General features: G+C 39.9%; 1 protein-coding gene across 1 annotated transcript in view; it reads left to right on the top strand.

Moving 5' to 3' along the window:
• BUD13 (BUD13 homolog) overlaps positions 1-16,187 on the top strand; it is a 34,928-nt gene continuing 18,741 nt past the window's right edge. Inside the window, exons 1-4 of the mRNA XM_068556349.1 lie at positions 1-171; positions 2,150-2,243; positions 6,598-6,682; positions 12,456-13,295. Of these exons, the coding sequence (XP_068412450.1) occupies positions 29-171; positions 2,150-2,243; positions 6,598-6,682; positions 12,456-13,295 (1,162 nt within the window). The 5' untranslated portion in view covers positions 1-28. The remainder of the gene's footprint in view (positions 172-2,149; positions 2,244-6,597; positions 6,683-12,455; positions 13,296-16,187) is intronic.

Genomic DNA, 16,187 nt, shown 5'->3' on the forward strand with positions numbered 1-16,187 from the left:
GATCCGTCTCCTGGCCTTCGCCGCTGCCATGGCGGCAGCTCCGCCGCTCTCCAAGGCCGAATACCTGAAGCGTTACTTGTCTGGGGCAGATGCCGGCGTCGACGGGGGCCCTGAGTCCGGTCGCAAGCGTCGCAAAAAGCGGCCGAAGACTGGCGGGGCCGGCGGCAAGGGGTGAGTTGGCCCTGGCGGGGCGGGGTCCGCGCGGCTCGCCGCCCCTAATCTTCCCAGCTCCGCCCTCGGCCCGGCTCTTCCTGGGCTCCTCGCCGGCGGCCCCGAGGGGCCCAGCGCCCTTGACTGCTCTCCCGGCGCTGCCTGAGCCCGGAGTCCGCTCAGACCGCTCCTCGCGCCCCTGGGCAGTGTCTTCGACGTATTCAGGCCCGGCTGTAACTTTCATTACTCTTTTCCCGCCTTTGTAGCATTCCGTCCTCTCCCGCAGAGAATGAATACTGTGCCCTGAGACTAAAGTGGTGAAGCGAATTCAGAGGTTCTGTGCGTGGATGTTAAGGGCCCAGAACATGTCGGTGGGGATTCTCCAATGCCAAGGACTCCGGTCCTGAGTCGGAGACCTATGCTCACTTCCTGTTACTCTTTCTACTACTACTAACAATAACAACTAACGCTTATACAGTTCTTGTCATGTGCTAGGCACCGTTCTAAGTACTTTAGACCTAAACGATTTATTTAAGCTTCATAACAGTACCATGAAGTAGATATTTTTGTTACCCCCACTTTTCAAACGAGAAAACTTATGTGGCCCAGTGTACTGGGTTGAATAGTGCCCCTTCCCTCCAAGGCATGTCCACCCAGAACCTCAGAATGTGACATTGTTTAGGAATAGGGTCTTTGCTGTTGTAATTAGTTAAGATGAGGTCATAGTGGGTTAGGATGGGCGCTAAATCCAATATGACTGGTGTCCTTTTAAGAAAAGGGAAATTTGGATACAGAAACAGACTTACAGGGAAAACTACCACGTGAAGATGGAGGCTGAGACTGGACTGGTTTTATGCTGACAGTAGGGACTACCAGAAGTTCGAAGAGTCAAGGAAAGGTCTTTCCCTAGAGCCTTACTGGCGGGCATTGCCTTGCAGACACCTGATTCCAGACTTGAAGCCTCCAGAACTGTGAGAGAATACATTTCTGTTGTTTTAAGCCACCCAGTTTGTGGTACTTTGTTAGGCAGCCCTAGGAAACTACTAACATACCCAATAAAGTCAAGTAGTTCCGAAGGACTAATCCATTTCCTCTCCTGGTTTGGTTGTTGTGTTATTCTTGCTTTCTGTCCCCTCTGACTTGTGTGGATTCCTTGGAGGCAGTGCCATGTAGTGAAATTAACTTGAGCTTTGGAGTAACACTGATAAGTCCTAGCTGTGCCACTTTATGGGCTGTGTGGCCTTGGGCAAGATATTTCATCTGTCTAAGCCTCAGTTTTTTCATCTTTAAAAAGGAGAGTAATTCTGAATGATATCGCTTATATTAAATGGTTGTTGTGATAAGTGATCTTGCCTTTTCATATAGTAACTGTTAATAATAACTGTTTACATCATGGCATTGTTATTATTTGGACTCATCCGTAGTTTATCCATGTAACAAACATTTATTGAGTACTTCCTATGCCAGTTTTTGCAGGGTGTTGAGGATATCACTGTGAGTGAGAGAGGCATAGTCCCTACTCTGATGGAGCTTATAGTTTAATGGGGATACAGCCTTTAAACAACTAATTACACAACTGGTTGATTTATTTCCTTTGTGATAAAGTATTCCAGGAATGAGTTAACAGGGGTTCTTAGTTGGGGGAGGTAAGTGAAATAGTATTGGAAGGTCTGTGAAGGAAGTTATATATATGCTAGGATTTTAAGAATGCGTAAGAGTTTCCCAGTAAAGAATGAGAAGAGTAGGTCAGGCAGAGGGAAGGAACTGAGACATGAAACTGATACGGAAAGGAATTTGGCTCATTCTAGGCACCAGAAGATGACTAGTGAGTAGTGAACTGAGGAGGCAGTGGTACAAGATGAAGTTGGCCGTATTGGCAAAGAATGGACCATAGATCTTGTAGGATTTTGAGTTTTAGCCTAAAACCAAAGATAAGTGTTTGTAGGCTGTTATCCAAAAATGTTTCTTCTCTTTTGATCTTTTTATTTTTCACATTTAGAATGCGGATTGTGGATGATGACGTGAGCTGGACATCTATGTCAACCACTAAAACAGAAAAGGAGGAAGAGGAAGATGATGGAGATTTGCCTGTGGTGTGTATGTTTTGAGGCTGTGAGGACTTTGAAATGCAAGCCTCTCAATCTCGACTCCCAGTGCAGGGTAGATTAGTAAGGGGGAAAGTTGAGGGCAGAGAAGAGGTGACACTTTCCAGGAGCTATTTTAAAGTAGTCTTCTTTGCTGATGCCTATACACAGTCTTTGTATATGGAGGGCTCCATCTGCCTGGAAATGGGAACTGATCACAGAGAGGCAGGATTCCTCAGTGTCAGTGATAGAGCCATGATTAGAATTCGCCATGGTTCAATTTGTTGGAACGTACCTTAAAAATAACGTTCACGTTCAATCAAAGGAAACTTTTTAATTGCTCATTTTATTCCCTGATTCAACTAAGCTTTAAATTATATGCTCTTGCCTAAGTACAGGAGATATGTAGATTAAGAGAACATAGTGTCTGTACTTTACAGGTCATACTCTACACTGGGAGACTGAATTTCAAATGACAATATGATGAATGTTGGCGATAGAGTTCACATATGTACCAAGTGCTATTAGAACACAAGGGAGATAGCACACTTTTTATCCCACTGGGAAATTCCATGAAGGATGGAAATATCTGAATTGAATTTTAAAGGATGAGTAAGAGCCAGGTGGCTAAAAGCATAGGCAAATAAGTTAGCATTGGTACGGTCATGGAAACTTTGCTCAGAATTGCTGAGAAACGAGGTGAAAAGGAGAGCTGTTGATAGGCTGTATTATACTAAAAGGTTGTAAAGGTGAATTCCAGATGAGTGTGTTTAATGTTAATCCCCAGCATATTCTATAATATTGATAGATTATTTAAAAGACGGTTTGTTAGTAATTAGGAGGGAAATAGTGATCCTAAGGAACCAATTTAGTTTCGGTCAGAATGAATTACTGAAACCTAGTTAATGTTTATAACATTTGTTGTTATTTTTAAATTTTATTTGTTTATTTATAAATTAATTAATTAATTTTATTTATTCATTTTTTTTTGGCCGTGTTGGGTCTTCGTTGCTGCGCACAGGCTTTCTCTAGTTGCGGCGAGTGGGGGCTACTCTTCATTGCGGTGCGCAGGTTTCTCATCGCGGTGGCTTCTCTTGTTGCAGAGCACGGGCTCTAGGCGCACGGGCTTCAGTAGTTGTGGCACGTGGGCTCAGTAGTTGTGGCTCGCGGGCTCTAGAGCACAGGCTCAGTAGCTGTGGCGCACAGGCTCAGTTGCTCTGCGGCCTGTGGGATCCTCCCGGACCGGGGCTCAAACCCGTGTCCCCTGCATTGGCAGGCGGACTCTCAACCACTGTGCCACCCAGGGAGCCCTATTTTTTTATTTTATGAAAGCAATACATGTTTATTACAGAATATTTTGTAATTGTAAGAACGTTTAAGTTTTAAAAAGAATATAATAATCACTTTTACTGTGACCATCCAAAGATAACAACTGCTAACGTTTAGATGCTTTAATTCATAGGTTGTAATACTTGTATTTTATTTATTTTTTCAAGTATAATTGGGATTATACTATACATATGGTTTTGGAGCCTGCTCTTTCACTTAATAGTATGTTGTCAGTACTTCAGTAAGACTTTAAAATATTCTTTGAGAATGTGACTTTTAATGGTTGCATAGTAGTTCAATATACATATTAATTTAATCTGTCTTATTACTGGCTGTATGGGGGGTTGTTCCTGTTTTAAAATATCATAATGATTTAATAAACATTTTGGACATAAATCATTGTAAGAATCCATTTATTTCTTTATTCCTATGAAGTGAAATCAATAGGTTAGAGAGTATGGTCATTTTGAGGTGTTTCCCATATTGCTTTCCAAAAGGTGGTATGAATTTACACTCCCACTAGAGGTGTATGGGAATGTCAGTTTCCCCATTTCTTCATCAATATTGGAGCATTATTCACATCAACAAAAACAACTGCAAACCTATGTCAATTTGGCAGGTGAACAGTGGTATCCAGATTCTTTGAAAAATAGTAAAATGAATGATTTTTCATATGTTTATTGGGCTTTTGTATTTTATGAATTTCTTGTATTCGTCCATTTTTTTAGAAAATTGGAGTTTTAATTTTTTTCATTGATGTATTTGATATTTGTATAATAGGAATATATTATCTGTTTTACACGCCATAGGTATATTTTGTCATTGGCCTCTTCATTTTTTTTTTTTTTTAAGAAATTCACGTTCTTTTATTTATTTATTTATGACTGTGTTGAGTCTTCGTTTCTGTGCGAGGGCTTTCTCTAGTTGCGGCAAGTGGGGACCACTCTTCATCGCGGTGCGCGGGCCTCTCACCATCGCGGCCTCTCTTGTCGCGGAGCACAGGCTCCAGACGCGCAGGCTCAGTAATTGTGGCTCACCGGCCCAGTTGCTCCGTGGCATGTGGGATCTTCCCAGACCAGGGCTCGAACCCGTGTCCCCTGCATTGGCAGGCAGATTCTCAACCACTGCGCCACCAGGGAAGCCCGGCCTCTTCATTTATAATAGTTTTTGACATTTAAAAATTTTGATTTTTTCTAGTCAGGTCTGTTAATTTTGCTTCATAATATTGTCTTTTGCTCTTATGATTGCCCCAAAACCTAAAGAAGGGAAGCTTTAGCCCCACTGCTAGACTCTATGCTTGTTACAACAGACCTTGATTATTGAATTCATTTTTGTTACTCCAAGATTATCACAACCAATAATTAGGACAACCACAGTAATAGAGGCAGCACAAGATTAATAGGTGTAATTTACCATGTACCAAGCACTGCTAAGCTTACATGAATTATCTGTTGAATCCTCATAGCAATCCTTTGATCCTGCTTTTACAAATGAGGAAATTGAGGCTTAGAATAATTTGCCGAAGGTTATACAAATATTAAGGGGCAAAGCTGGGAATTTAGATCTCAAGTCATCATGTTTTTTTTTTATAAATTTATTTATTTATTTATTTTGGGCTGCATTGGGTCTTTGTTGCTGCATGCAGGCTTTTCTCTAGTTGCGGCGAGCGGGGGCTACTCTTTGTTGTGGTGCGCGGGCTTCTCATTGAGGTGGCTTCTCTTGTTGTGGAGCACGGGCTCTAGGCACACGGGCTTCAGTAGTTGTGGCATGCGGGCTCAGTAGTTGTGGTTCGCGGGCTCTAGAGTGCAGACTCAGTAGTTGTGGCGCACGGGCTTAGTTGCTCCGCAGCATGTGGGATGTTCCCAGACCAGGTCTCGAACCCGTGTCTCCTGCATTGGCAGGCGGATTCTTAACCACTGTGCCGCCAGGGAAACCCCATCTTGTTTGAAAGCCTGTGTTTTTAATGCCCAGTGAGAGATCTCGAAACTAGGTTATATGAAGAATGATGGTAGGATCTTGGGAGAAGGGAAGAAGTAGAGGGGAATTCAAACCTGGGTTTGAGTTTCAGTTCTGCCACTTGCTAGGTTGAGAAAGTTACTTAACTTCTCTGAGCCATAGTTTGCTCTTAGTAGTGTGGAGCCTTTCTTTCCAGGGCTTTTGTGAGGATTAAGTGAGATAATATAAGTAAAGCACAAAACACAGTGCCTTGCTCATAGTTGCTACTGTGTAATTAGAATTTATTATGCCAGCCATCTTGGAAGGTCTATCATGTGGAAAGGGGATCAGTTGCATCAGAGGTGGGTCTAGGGTGGATGGAAAGAAGTTATAAGAAGGTAGATATGGGTCCAATGAAACTAAGAACTTTCTAGCCCCAAAATGCAGTGGACTGCCTTGTAACATGAGTTCCATGTCAGTGAATTAGTTCCCTGTCAGGGAGGGACTACATGAGTGATCATTTATCAAGGATACTGTAGAGAAGTTTCCAGATTTGTTTGGGAATTTGGATGATATGAAATATGGTCTTATCCCTTAAAGATTCTATGAGTCTGTGTACATTTTAGTGACTTCTTTTGGTTGGATACTAGAAAAACTGTCATTGTGACTACCTACAAGAAGAAAGTTTTCATAAGGAGTCCAAAGCCCTTAATGAATGATAGGATGACAGGAAACCTGCCTGTGTTTTCACTCTGAATGTAAAAGTAAAAGGGTAAAAGGAGTTTAGCTTTTAGCTTACAAGTGGCAGTTGTATACCTGGCACATTAATAAGAAGGTTTGTAATGAAAGAAATTAACCTCTGGAGGGAAATTGATTAGTCAGAGAAAGATCTATAATTAAACCATCCAGTGACAATCACAGGTTTATGGAGCAAATGTAACTGAGGACCAGTAGCGGTTTCTTCATGGCCGTTTTGGGTCTTCATGTGCCGTGTATTATTAGGAATGGAATAGTCATAGCTTCAGGTTCTTGAGACAACAACAGTGCTACTTGGCTGGATCCTGTGGATTTCCTTAACGTATTGTTCTGACTCCCACAGGTGGCTGAGTTTGTGGATGAGCGGCCAGAAGAGGTAAAGCAGATGGAAGCCTTTCGTTCCAGTGCCAAATGGAAGCTTCTGGGAGGTGAGTTCCAACAATCGGTAAATCTGAATTTCCCATTTATAGGAGAAGCCTTTTTTTTTTTTTCTTTTTTAATTGAAGTATAGTTTACAAGACTGTGTTAGTTCTAGGTGTACAGCAAGGTGATTCAGATATATATATATATATATATTTTTTTTTTTTTCAGATTATTTTCCATTATAGGTTATTACAAGATATTGAATATAGTTCCCTGTGCTATACAGTAAATCCTTGTTGCTTATCTGTTTTAGGTACAGTTGTTTGTATCTGTTAATCCCATACTCCTAAGTTACCCCTTCCCCACTTCCCCTTTGGTAACCATAAGTTTGTTTTCTATGTCTGTGAGTCTGTTTCTGTTTTGTATATAGATTCATTTGTATTATTTTTTAGATACCACATATAAATTATATCATATAATATTTGTCTTTTTCTGTCTGACTTACTTAGTATGATATTCTCTGGGTCCATCCATGTTGCTGCAAGTGGCAATATTTCATTCTTTTTTATGGCTGAGTAATATTTAGGTGTGTGTATGTGTGTCTGTGTGTGTGTGTGTGTGTGTGTGTGTGTGTGTGTGTGTGTGTGTGTCCCGCAGCTTATTAAACCAATAGTCTCTTGATGGACGCTTGGGTTGTTTCCATGTCTTGGCTATAGAAATAGTGCTGTTGTGAACATTGGGGTGCATGTATCTTTTTGAATTAGTGTTTTTATTGTTTCCAGATATACACCCAGGAGTGTAATTGCTGGATCATATGGTAGTTCTAGTTTTAGTTTTTTAAGGAGCCTCCATACTGTTTTCCACAGTGGCTGTACCAATTTACATTCCCACCAACAGTGGAGGAGGGTTCCCTTTTTCCACATCCTCTCCAACATTTGTTATTGGTAGACTTTTTGATGATAGCCATTCTGACAGGTGTGAGGTGATACGTCATTGTGGTTTTGATTTGTATTTCTCTAATAATTAGCGATGTTGAGCATCTTTTCATGTGCCTTTTAGCCATCTGTATGTCTTCTTTGGAAAAATGTCTATTCAGGTCTTCTTCCCATTTTTTGATTGGGTCTTTTTTTGACATTGAGTTGTATGAGCTGGTTGTGTATTTTGGATATTAACGCCTTATTGGTTGCATCATTTGCAAATATTTTCTCCCATTCCATAGGTTGTCTTTTCGTTCTGTTGATGGTTTCCTTTGTTGTGCAAAACCTTTTAAGTGTAATTAGGTCCCATTTGTTTATTTTTGCTTTTATTTCTTTTGCCTAAGGAGACTGAGCTGAGAAAATATTGCTACGATTTATGTCAAAGAATGTTTCACCTATGTTCTCTTCTAGGAGTTTTGTGGTTTTAGGCCTTACATTTAGGTCTTTACCATTTGAGTTTATCTTTGTATATGGTGTGAGGGAATGTTCTAATTTCATTGTTTTACATTTGGCTGTCTGGTTTTCCCAGCACCGCTTGTTGAAGAGACTGTCTTTTCTCCATTATATATTCTTGCCTCCTTTGTCATAGGTTAATGGACCATAGGTGTGTGGGTTTATTTCTAGCTCTCTATTCTGTTCCAGTGATCTATGTGTCTGTTTTTGTGCCAGTACCATGCTGTTTTTATTACTGTAGCTTTGTAGCATAGTCTGAAGTCTGGGAGGGTTATACCTCCAGCTTGATTCTTCTTTTCTCATGATTGCTTTCACAATTCTGGGTCTTCTGTGGTTCAATATAAATTTTAAGATTATTTGTTCTACTTCTACGAAAAATGTCATGGGTACTTCAATAGGGTTTGCATTAAATCTGTAGATTGCTTTGGGTAGTATGGCCATTTTAACAATATTAATTCTTCCAATCTAAGAGCACAGAATATCTTTCCATTTCTTTGAATCATCTTCAGTTTCCTTTGTCAGTGATTTATAGTTTTCAGCATATAGGTCTTTCACCTCCTTGGTTAAGTTTATTCCCAGGTAATTTTTTTTTAACGCTATTTTAAACAGGATTTTTTTTTTCTAATCTTCCCTTTCTGATGTTTCATTGTTAGTGTAAAGAAATGCAACAGATATCTGTATATTAATCTTATATCCTGCTACCTTGCTGAATTCATTTATTAGTTCTAATCATTTTTGTGTGGTGGCTTTAGGGTTGTCTATGTAGAGTATCATGTCATCTGCAAATAGTGACAGTTTTACCTCTTTCTTTCCAATTTGGATAGGTTTTATTTCTTTTTCTTGTCTGATTACTGTGGCTAGGACTTCTAATACTATGTTGAATAGAAGTGGTGAGAGTGAGCATCCTTGTCTTATTCCTGAATTTAGTGGGAAAGCTTTCAGATTTTCATTGTTGAGTATTACAGCTCCACTGACCATGAAGTAAGTGCCAGTTGTCAAAGGTAATCACATCACCTAGACAAAAGATTTTTTTCAATATGAATATAATCCTGTGTGTAAATGATTTGCTGAGCTAGAAAGTGTGAACTGCAAAATAGCATTGCTGCTTGGTTCACATCAAGACACAATATGTTTATTTCTTTACATAAAACTGCACATTTGCTTTTTCATACAAATCAGGCCCACTGAATGGAGATGGCTTTAGACCTTTTGACATTTGAACTACATAGCCTGGGGGGCCTTTGTAGACACTTTTATAATTCTTCCTTAAAGTATTATCTCTGTGTAAAACTTTTGAATTGTTCTTCCTGGTGGTTACTTATCTCTTACTCAGAAGTGTCTCTTTTTTTTTTAAATTGAAGTATAGTTGATTTACAGTGTTGTGTTAATTTCTGCTGTACACCAGAGTGATTCAGTTATATATACATTCTTTTTTATATTCTTTTCCATTGTGATTTATTACAGGATATTGAATATAGTTCCCTGTGATATATAGTAGGAAAAAAAAGTGTTATACTTTGTGCCTTTAGGTTAATTATCCTAAAATTCTGATTAGAAAAAAATGCATAACAAAAGTGACAATTGGCTGTGGGTTTGTCATAAATGGCTTTTATTATGTTGAGATATGTCCCCTCTCTACCCACTTTGGTGAGAGTTTTTGTCATGAATGAGTGTTGGATTTTGTCAAATGCATTTTCTTTGTCTACTGAAATGATCATGTGTTTTTGTCTTTCCTTTTGTTAATGTGGTGTATCACACTGATTGATTTGATTTGTGTATGTTGAACCATCCTTTGTGACCTTGGATTGCATCCAACTTGATCATGCTTGATCATGGCGTATGATCCTTTTTATGTATTGTTGGATTTGAGGGAAGCCTTTTTTTTTCTGTCCTACACTTTTCTTTTTAGAGGAATGCATAGCTTATTTTAGTGTGTCACTGATCCTGAAAAATATAGTGAAAAAGAATTTGGAACTTTTTCAGAGGTAGTAAGATATGAGAACTGAGAGACCAAGTATTCCACTTTTTCTTATATTTTGGTGTTAGGGTTACTGAGGTCAGGAAGTGACTCATTTGGGTGTCTTTCAGCACCCACTCCTTTCTGGCCCAGAATAGGAGAGCACTTAGTATATATTTGGAGGAGTTTACGAGAATCTGAGGAACAGAATTTGGAGACTAAAGCAACCTCTGTCCTCTCCCAGGTTGAAGTGACACGTGTATGGGCCAAGGATCAATGTTTTCTATCCTCTTTTTTGTATTAATAAATCTTTCTTTGTTCTTCCCTTAATTATTGGTATTTTGCAGCACATTATCCTCCATTTGCCACTCTACACCCTCTCCCTGGGCTAGTAATTTAACTCTCTATTTAAAACATTTTTTGAGTTCTTGAGAGTTTGATAAAGGACATTTGTTATGTCTGAGCAGAAATGAGACCTAGTCTTATTTGCCCTAGCATTCCCTCTGCCCAGCACAAAGAGTTGCCATTAAGACATATTTCTTGAATTGCTAATAGGTATTTGATTCTTACAGCTTACTGCTCTTTGGTGAATCATCACTTGGGGCTTAGCAGTCATTTCCCCTTTTCCAAAAACTTGGTGGTAGGTCTGCTTACTAAGGGACACAGACTAAGAAATACTTGGTCCCATTGAGTCACAGCCCTGGTCCCAGCAGTCATTTGGGCTCTGTGTGGCCAGTGGAAGAGTGCTGATTCTTACCCTCTCTGTTCCATTCTTGCATAAGCTAGGATCTTGCTTCTTGATAGTTGACTCCTGTTTACCCTTGATGCTTGTTCCCTTTCACATATGGAGGGTAGAAGAATTAACTCCTAAACAGGATTTATTCTTTCTGTGTTATACTTTGTGCCTTTAGGTTAATTATCCTAAAATTCTGATTAGAAAAAAATGCATAACAAAAGTGACAATTGGCTATTGGTTAGTGATCACCTTTGCCTCAATTTTTAGTACATTATTATTATGTTTTATGAATGAAAACTTTATTATCAGTATTATTTTATCAGAATCCTGTTCACTCATATCTATTATTTTCTGCCTTATCCTGTGGTTGTGTTTCCAGTCTTCTTCACAATCTTTTTTTCAGAGAGAATCTTCTGATTTCCATATCTGTAGGTCTAGGAAGTGACACACAGACACACACACACACAAACATAAATGTGCATAGTTGTTTTTCATTTGCCTCGTCCTCACTGGCCCATTTGTTACTGGAAATATCCTGACTGATCTCTGACCCTTACTTCCTTTTTATAAATATCATGGAATTTATCAACCTCGTGGATTAGATTTACTGTCAGGTACCCCACAGATATCAATACTTTTCTCTGAGGGGTGGATTCCAGTCAGAGGATCCTATTCTCCAAAGTAAAGGAGTTGACTTCGTTTCATTCATCCATTTAACAAGTATTCATTGGGTCCTACCCAACTTTTATTTGTGTTTGTATTTTATTTGTTTAGGGAGATCAGTGATAAGAAATAGAGGGAGAAGAGAAACTGGATTTTGGAACTGTCCTGATTTGCTATAAACATTTCATTCTGTTATGCCTTTGAATATTGAAAGTCTCAAATGCTTTCCTTTTCGAAGATTGCACATGGACTCTGGAGTCAAAAACAAATCTGGATTTGGGTATTCATTCCACCACTTACCAGCAGGATGACTTTGGCAAACTACTTAATCTTGCTGAGTATCAACTTCTTCATCTATAAAATAGGGATGACAGTGTTTATCTCCTAGGCTTGTTATGAGAATTAAATGAGATAATCTATATAAATAATGGGCATGCAGTAGGTGATCAGTAAATGCTGATCCTTTCTGGTGCTCTCCCCAACTCTAATAAAGAGCACAATGGCATGGATTAAATAGTTAACAGCATTTTATTTTGATGCGGCACAGATTTAGTCAATTTGCCTTTTGAAAGAAGAGTGGATACAAACTATGAATTATCTAGGCTAAATATCAGTAGGAGCTTCTGATGGGGAACTCTGTACAAATAAGGTTTTGGGAAGAACATTGGATTGGGGGTTAGAAGGCTGGAGTTCTAGCCTATCTCTTCATCTTAGTAGCTATGACCCCTAGGTAAGAAATCACTTAGTTCCTTGGAGTCTGTGTTTTCGTGTCTGTAAAGCAAGGATACCTGCCCTGCTTACCTAACAAGATGTAACATGAAAAATACATTTAAAATGCTTTGCAGATTTATGACTTGTTAGGCAAACATGAGAGATTATTCTTAGGATATACATGAGTGCTGGTTTACTACCCCTAAGTAAGAGTTGTGCATACCTTTTGGGCTTTCTGAAGAGTTTTGAGATGTATCCTGCCGGGGGCATCTTTTGAAACTTTGGTTACAAGGGTGAACAGAGCACTTGTAGGAGCCTGACTCTTTGCTATTTGTGTTTAGGCCACGATGAAGATCTACCCTCACACAGACATTTCCGTCATGATACCCTGGATTCATCTCCTCCTAGGCGGGTCCATCATGATACCCTGGATTCGTTTCCTCCTAGGAGGGTCCGTCATGACACCCTGGATTCATCTCCTCCTAGAAGGGTCTGTTATGACACCCCGTATTCATCTCCTCCCAGGAGGGTCCGTCATGACCCCCTGGATTCATCTCCTCCTAGGACAGTCTGTCATGACACCCCGGATTCATTGCATCCTAGGAGGGTCCGTCATGATACCCCGGATTCATCTCCTCCTAGGAGGGTCTGTCATGATTCCCCAGATCCATCTCCCCCCAGGAGGGCCTATCATGACTCAGACCCATCTCCCCCAAGGAGGGCCCGTCATGATTCACCGGATCCTTCTCCCATCAGGAAGCCTCATCGTCATTCTTCAGGTGTATCTCCTAGGAGGGCCCGTCATGACACACCAGATCCATCTCCACCTAGGAGAGCCCACCACAACTCCTCAGATATCTCTCCTCGCAGAAGGGCCCATAACAGCTCCCCTGACACAGCTCAGCCTAGAAGGACTCTTGACTCCGTGGACACACCACAGCTCAGGAGGGCCCATCATAATTCCCCTGACTTGGCTTCTAATGTCCCTCATTCACTGCCCAGAACCAAAAGCAGTAAAGCCCCAGAAAGCTCTAGCAAAACTTCTCCACATCGGAAGGGGCCAGGACCTTCTCATCTATCACTCCCAAAGAACAGCAAGTATGAATATGACGCAGAACTCTCTCCTCCACGGAAAAAGCAAGCAAAATCCCATTTTGGAAGTAAGCAGCATGATTCTAAAGGTGAGCATTTGATTGTCCGTGAGAGAGACTTGTTCCCGAGGCACTTTCTTTTGGACATTTTAGTTGCTTTATTAGGTATTTGTGATCTTTAGAAATGAGAATGGAGCTTTGGAGAAGTTTTAAAAACTGGAGGGAAGTGGTGACAGGTTGGGCTGAGGAGAGTTAAAAATTTACAGTAGCAGGGAGGAAATTTTTATATATCCTTTTGTATATTCTCCCCACCTCATATAAAGATATTGTATACATGTTTGTTGCATGTATAGAATGCATAGAAATGTAGAAAAAGGTCATACAAAATTCTGTCACTCAGAGGCAGCCACTGCTAGTGTTGTAACCAATGTCCTTTTAGTCTTTTTTTTTTCTATTCATTTCTGATGTAGTTGAGACTTGTCTAGGCAGTAAGTACATGTTGCATGTGTAATCTTGCCTGTTTTTTTACACTTAACATTATCTTCCCCATGTCGTAGAACATCTCTTTGTTAATATAATTTTTGTTGGTGTTTACTTAACCATTTCCCTAATATTGCGTATTTTAGGTTATTTCTAAACCTTTTCTTCTATAATTCCATAATGAACATCCTTATACGTAAACGGTTGCCCTGTTCTGAATTATTTCCTTATCTACTTCTAGATAGATTTCTGGGGAATTGAAGTACTTCTAGATCTCTTTCCTAGGAAACTAAGTACAATAGAAATTGATTTATTGGGTCAGAGGGTTCTGTGCTTTTAGGACTGTTGACATGTATTGCAGATTGCTTTTGGGGAAGGTGATTTGTGATGCTTATGTCTACGATTCACACCTGTGTGGTGAAATTTGTTTACTCCATCTTTTGTCCCTAGGTACTATTTTAATTTTTAAATTCAAATACATTTTTATACTTTAGTCTGAGGACATGAGAATATAATCCAGGTAGTTTTAAGTTTCACCACACCACTGAGACCTGAGCGCAGTTTGTTTTTTGCCCACTCTTTATGTGCGGATAAATGTGACACAGATGGTAGCCTTATCCACCAGAGGGCAGACAGCAGAAGCAAGAAGAACTACAGTTCTGCAGCCTGTGGAATGAAAAGCACATTCACAGGGCTTCCCTGGTGGCGCAGTGGTTGAGAATCTGCCTGCCAATGCAGGGGACACGGGTTCGAGCCCTGGTCGGGGAGGATCCCACATGCCGCGGAGCAACTAGGCCCGTGAGCCACAATTACTGAGCCTGCGCGTCTGGCGCCTGTACTCTGCAACAAGAGAGGCCGCGACAGTGAGAGGCCCGCGCACCGCGATGAAGAATGGCCCCCGCTTGCCGCAGCTAGAGGAAGCCCTCGCACAGAAACGAAGACCCAACACAGCCATAAATAAATAAATAAACCCAAAGTTTAAAAAAAAAAAAAAGAAAGTTTAAAAAAAAAAAAAAAAAAAAAAAGCACATTCACAGAAAGACAGACAAAATGAAAAGGCAGAGGACTATGTACCAGATGAAGCGACAAGAAAAAACCCCAGAAAAACAACTAAATGAAGTGGAGCTAGGCAACCTTTCAGAAAAAGAATTCAGAATAATGATAGTGAAGATGATCCAGGACCTTGGAAAAAGAATGGAGGCAAAGATCGAGGAGATGGAAGAAATGTTTAACAAAGACCTAGAAGAATTAAGAAACAAACACCTAGAAGAATTAAAGAACACACAAACAGAGATGAACAATACAATAACTGAAACGAAAAATACACTAGAAGGAATCAATAGCAGAATAACTGAGGCAGAAGAATGGATAAGTGACCTGGAAGACAGAATGGTGGAATTCACTGCCACAGAACAGAATAAAGAAAAAAGAATGAAAAGAAATGAAGACAGCTTAAGAGACCTCTGGGACAACATTAAAGGCAACAACACTCGCATTATAGGGGTCCCAGAAGGAGAAGAGAGAGAGAAAGGACCCAAGAAAATATTTGAAGAGATTATAGTTGAAAACTTCCCTAACATGGGAAAGGAAATAGCCACCCAAGTCCAGGAAGTGCAGAGAGTCCCAGGCAGGATAAACCTAAGGAGAAACATGCCAAAACACTAATCAAATTGACAAAAAAGACGAAGAAAAATTATTAAAAGCAACAAGGGAAAAAATGACAAATAACATACAAGGGAACTCCCGTAAGGTTAACAGCTGATTTCTCAGCAGAAACTCTACAAGCCAGAAGGGAGTGGCAAAATATATTTGAAGTGATGAAAGGGAAGAACCTACAACCAAGATTACTCTACCCAGCAAGGATCTCATTCAGTAAGTGGGAAACACAAGAGAAGAAAAGGACCTACAAAAACTAACCCAAAACAATTAAGAAAATGGTAATAGGAACATACATATCGATAATTACCTTAAATGTGAATGGACTAAATACTCCAACCAAAAGACACAGGCTCACTGAATAGATACAAAAACAAGACCCATATATATGCTGTCTACAAGAGACCCACTTCAGACCTAGGGACACATACAGACTGAAAGTGAGGGGATGGAAAAAGATATTCCATGCAAATGGAAGTCAAAAGAAAGCTGGAGTAGCAATACTCATATCAGATAAAATAGACTTTAAAATAAATGTTACAAGAGACAAGGAAGGACACTACATAATGATCAAGGGATCAATCCAAGAAAAGGATATAACAATTATATATGCAGCCAGCATAGGAGCACCTCAATACATTAGGCAAATGCAAACAGTTATAAAAGAGGAAATCGACAGGAACACAGTAATAGTGGGGGACTTTAACACCTCACTTGCACCAATGGACAGATCATCCAGACAGAAAATTAATAAGGAAATAACAAGCTTTAAATAACACAATAGACCAGAGAGATTTAATTGATATTTTTAGGACATTCCATCCGAAAACAGCAGATTACACTTTC

This window comes from Eschrichtius robustus, chromosome 11 (assembly GCF_028021215.1).
Source record: "Eschrichtius robustus isolate mEscRob2 chromosome 11, mEscRob2.pri, whole genome shotgun sequence".
Lineage (NCBI taxonomy): Eukaryota > Metazoa > Chordata > Mammalia > Artiodactyla > Eschrichtiidae > Eschrichtius > Eschrichtius robustus.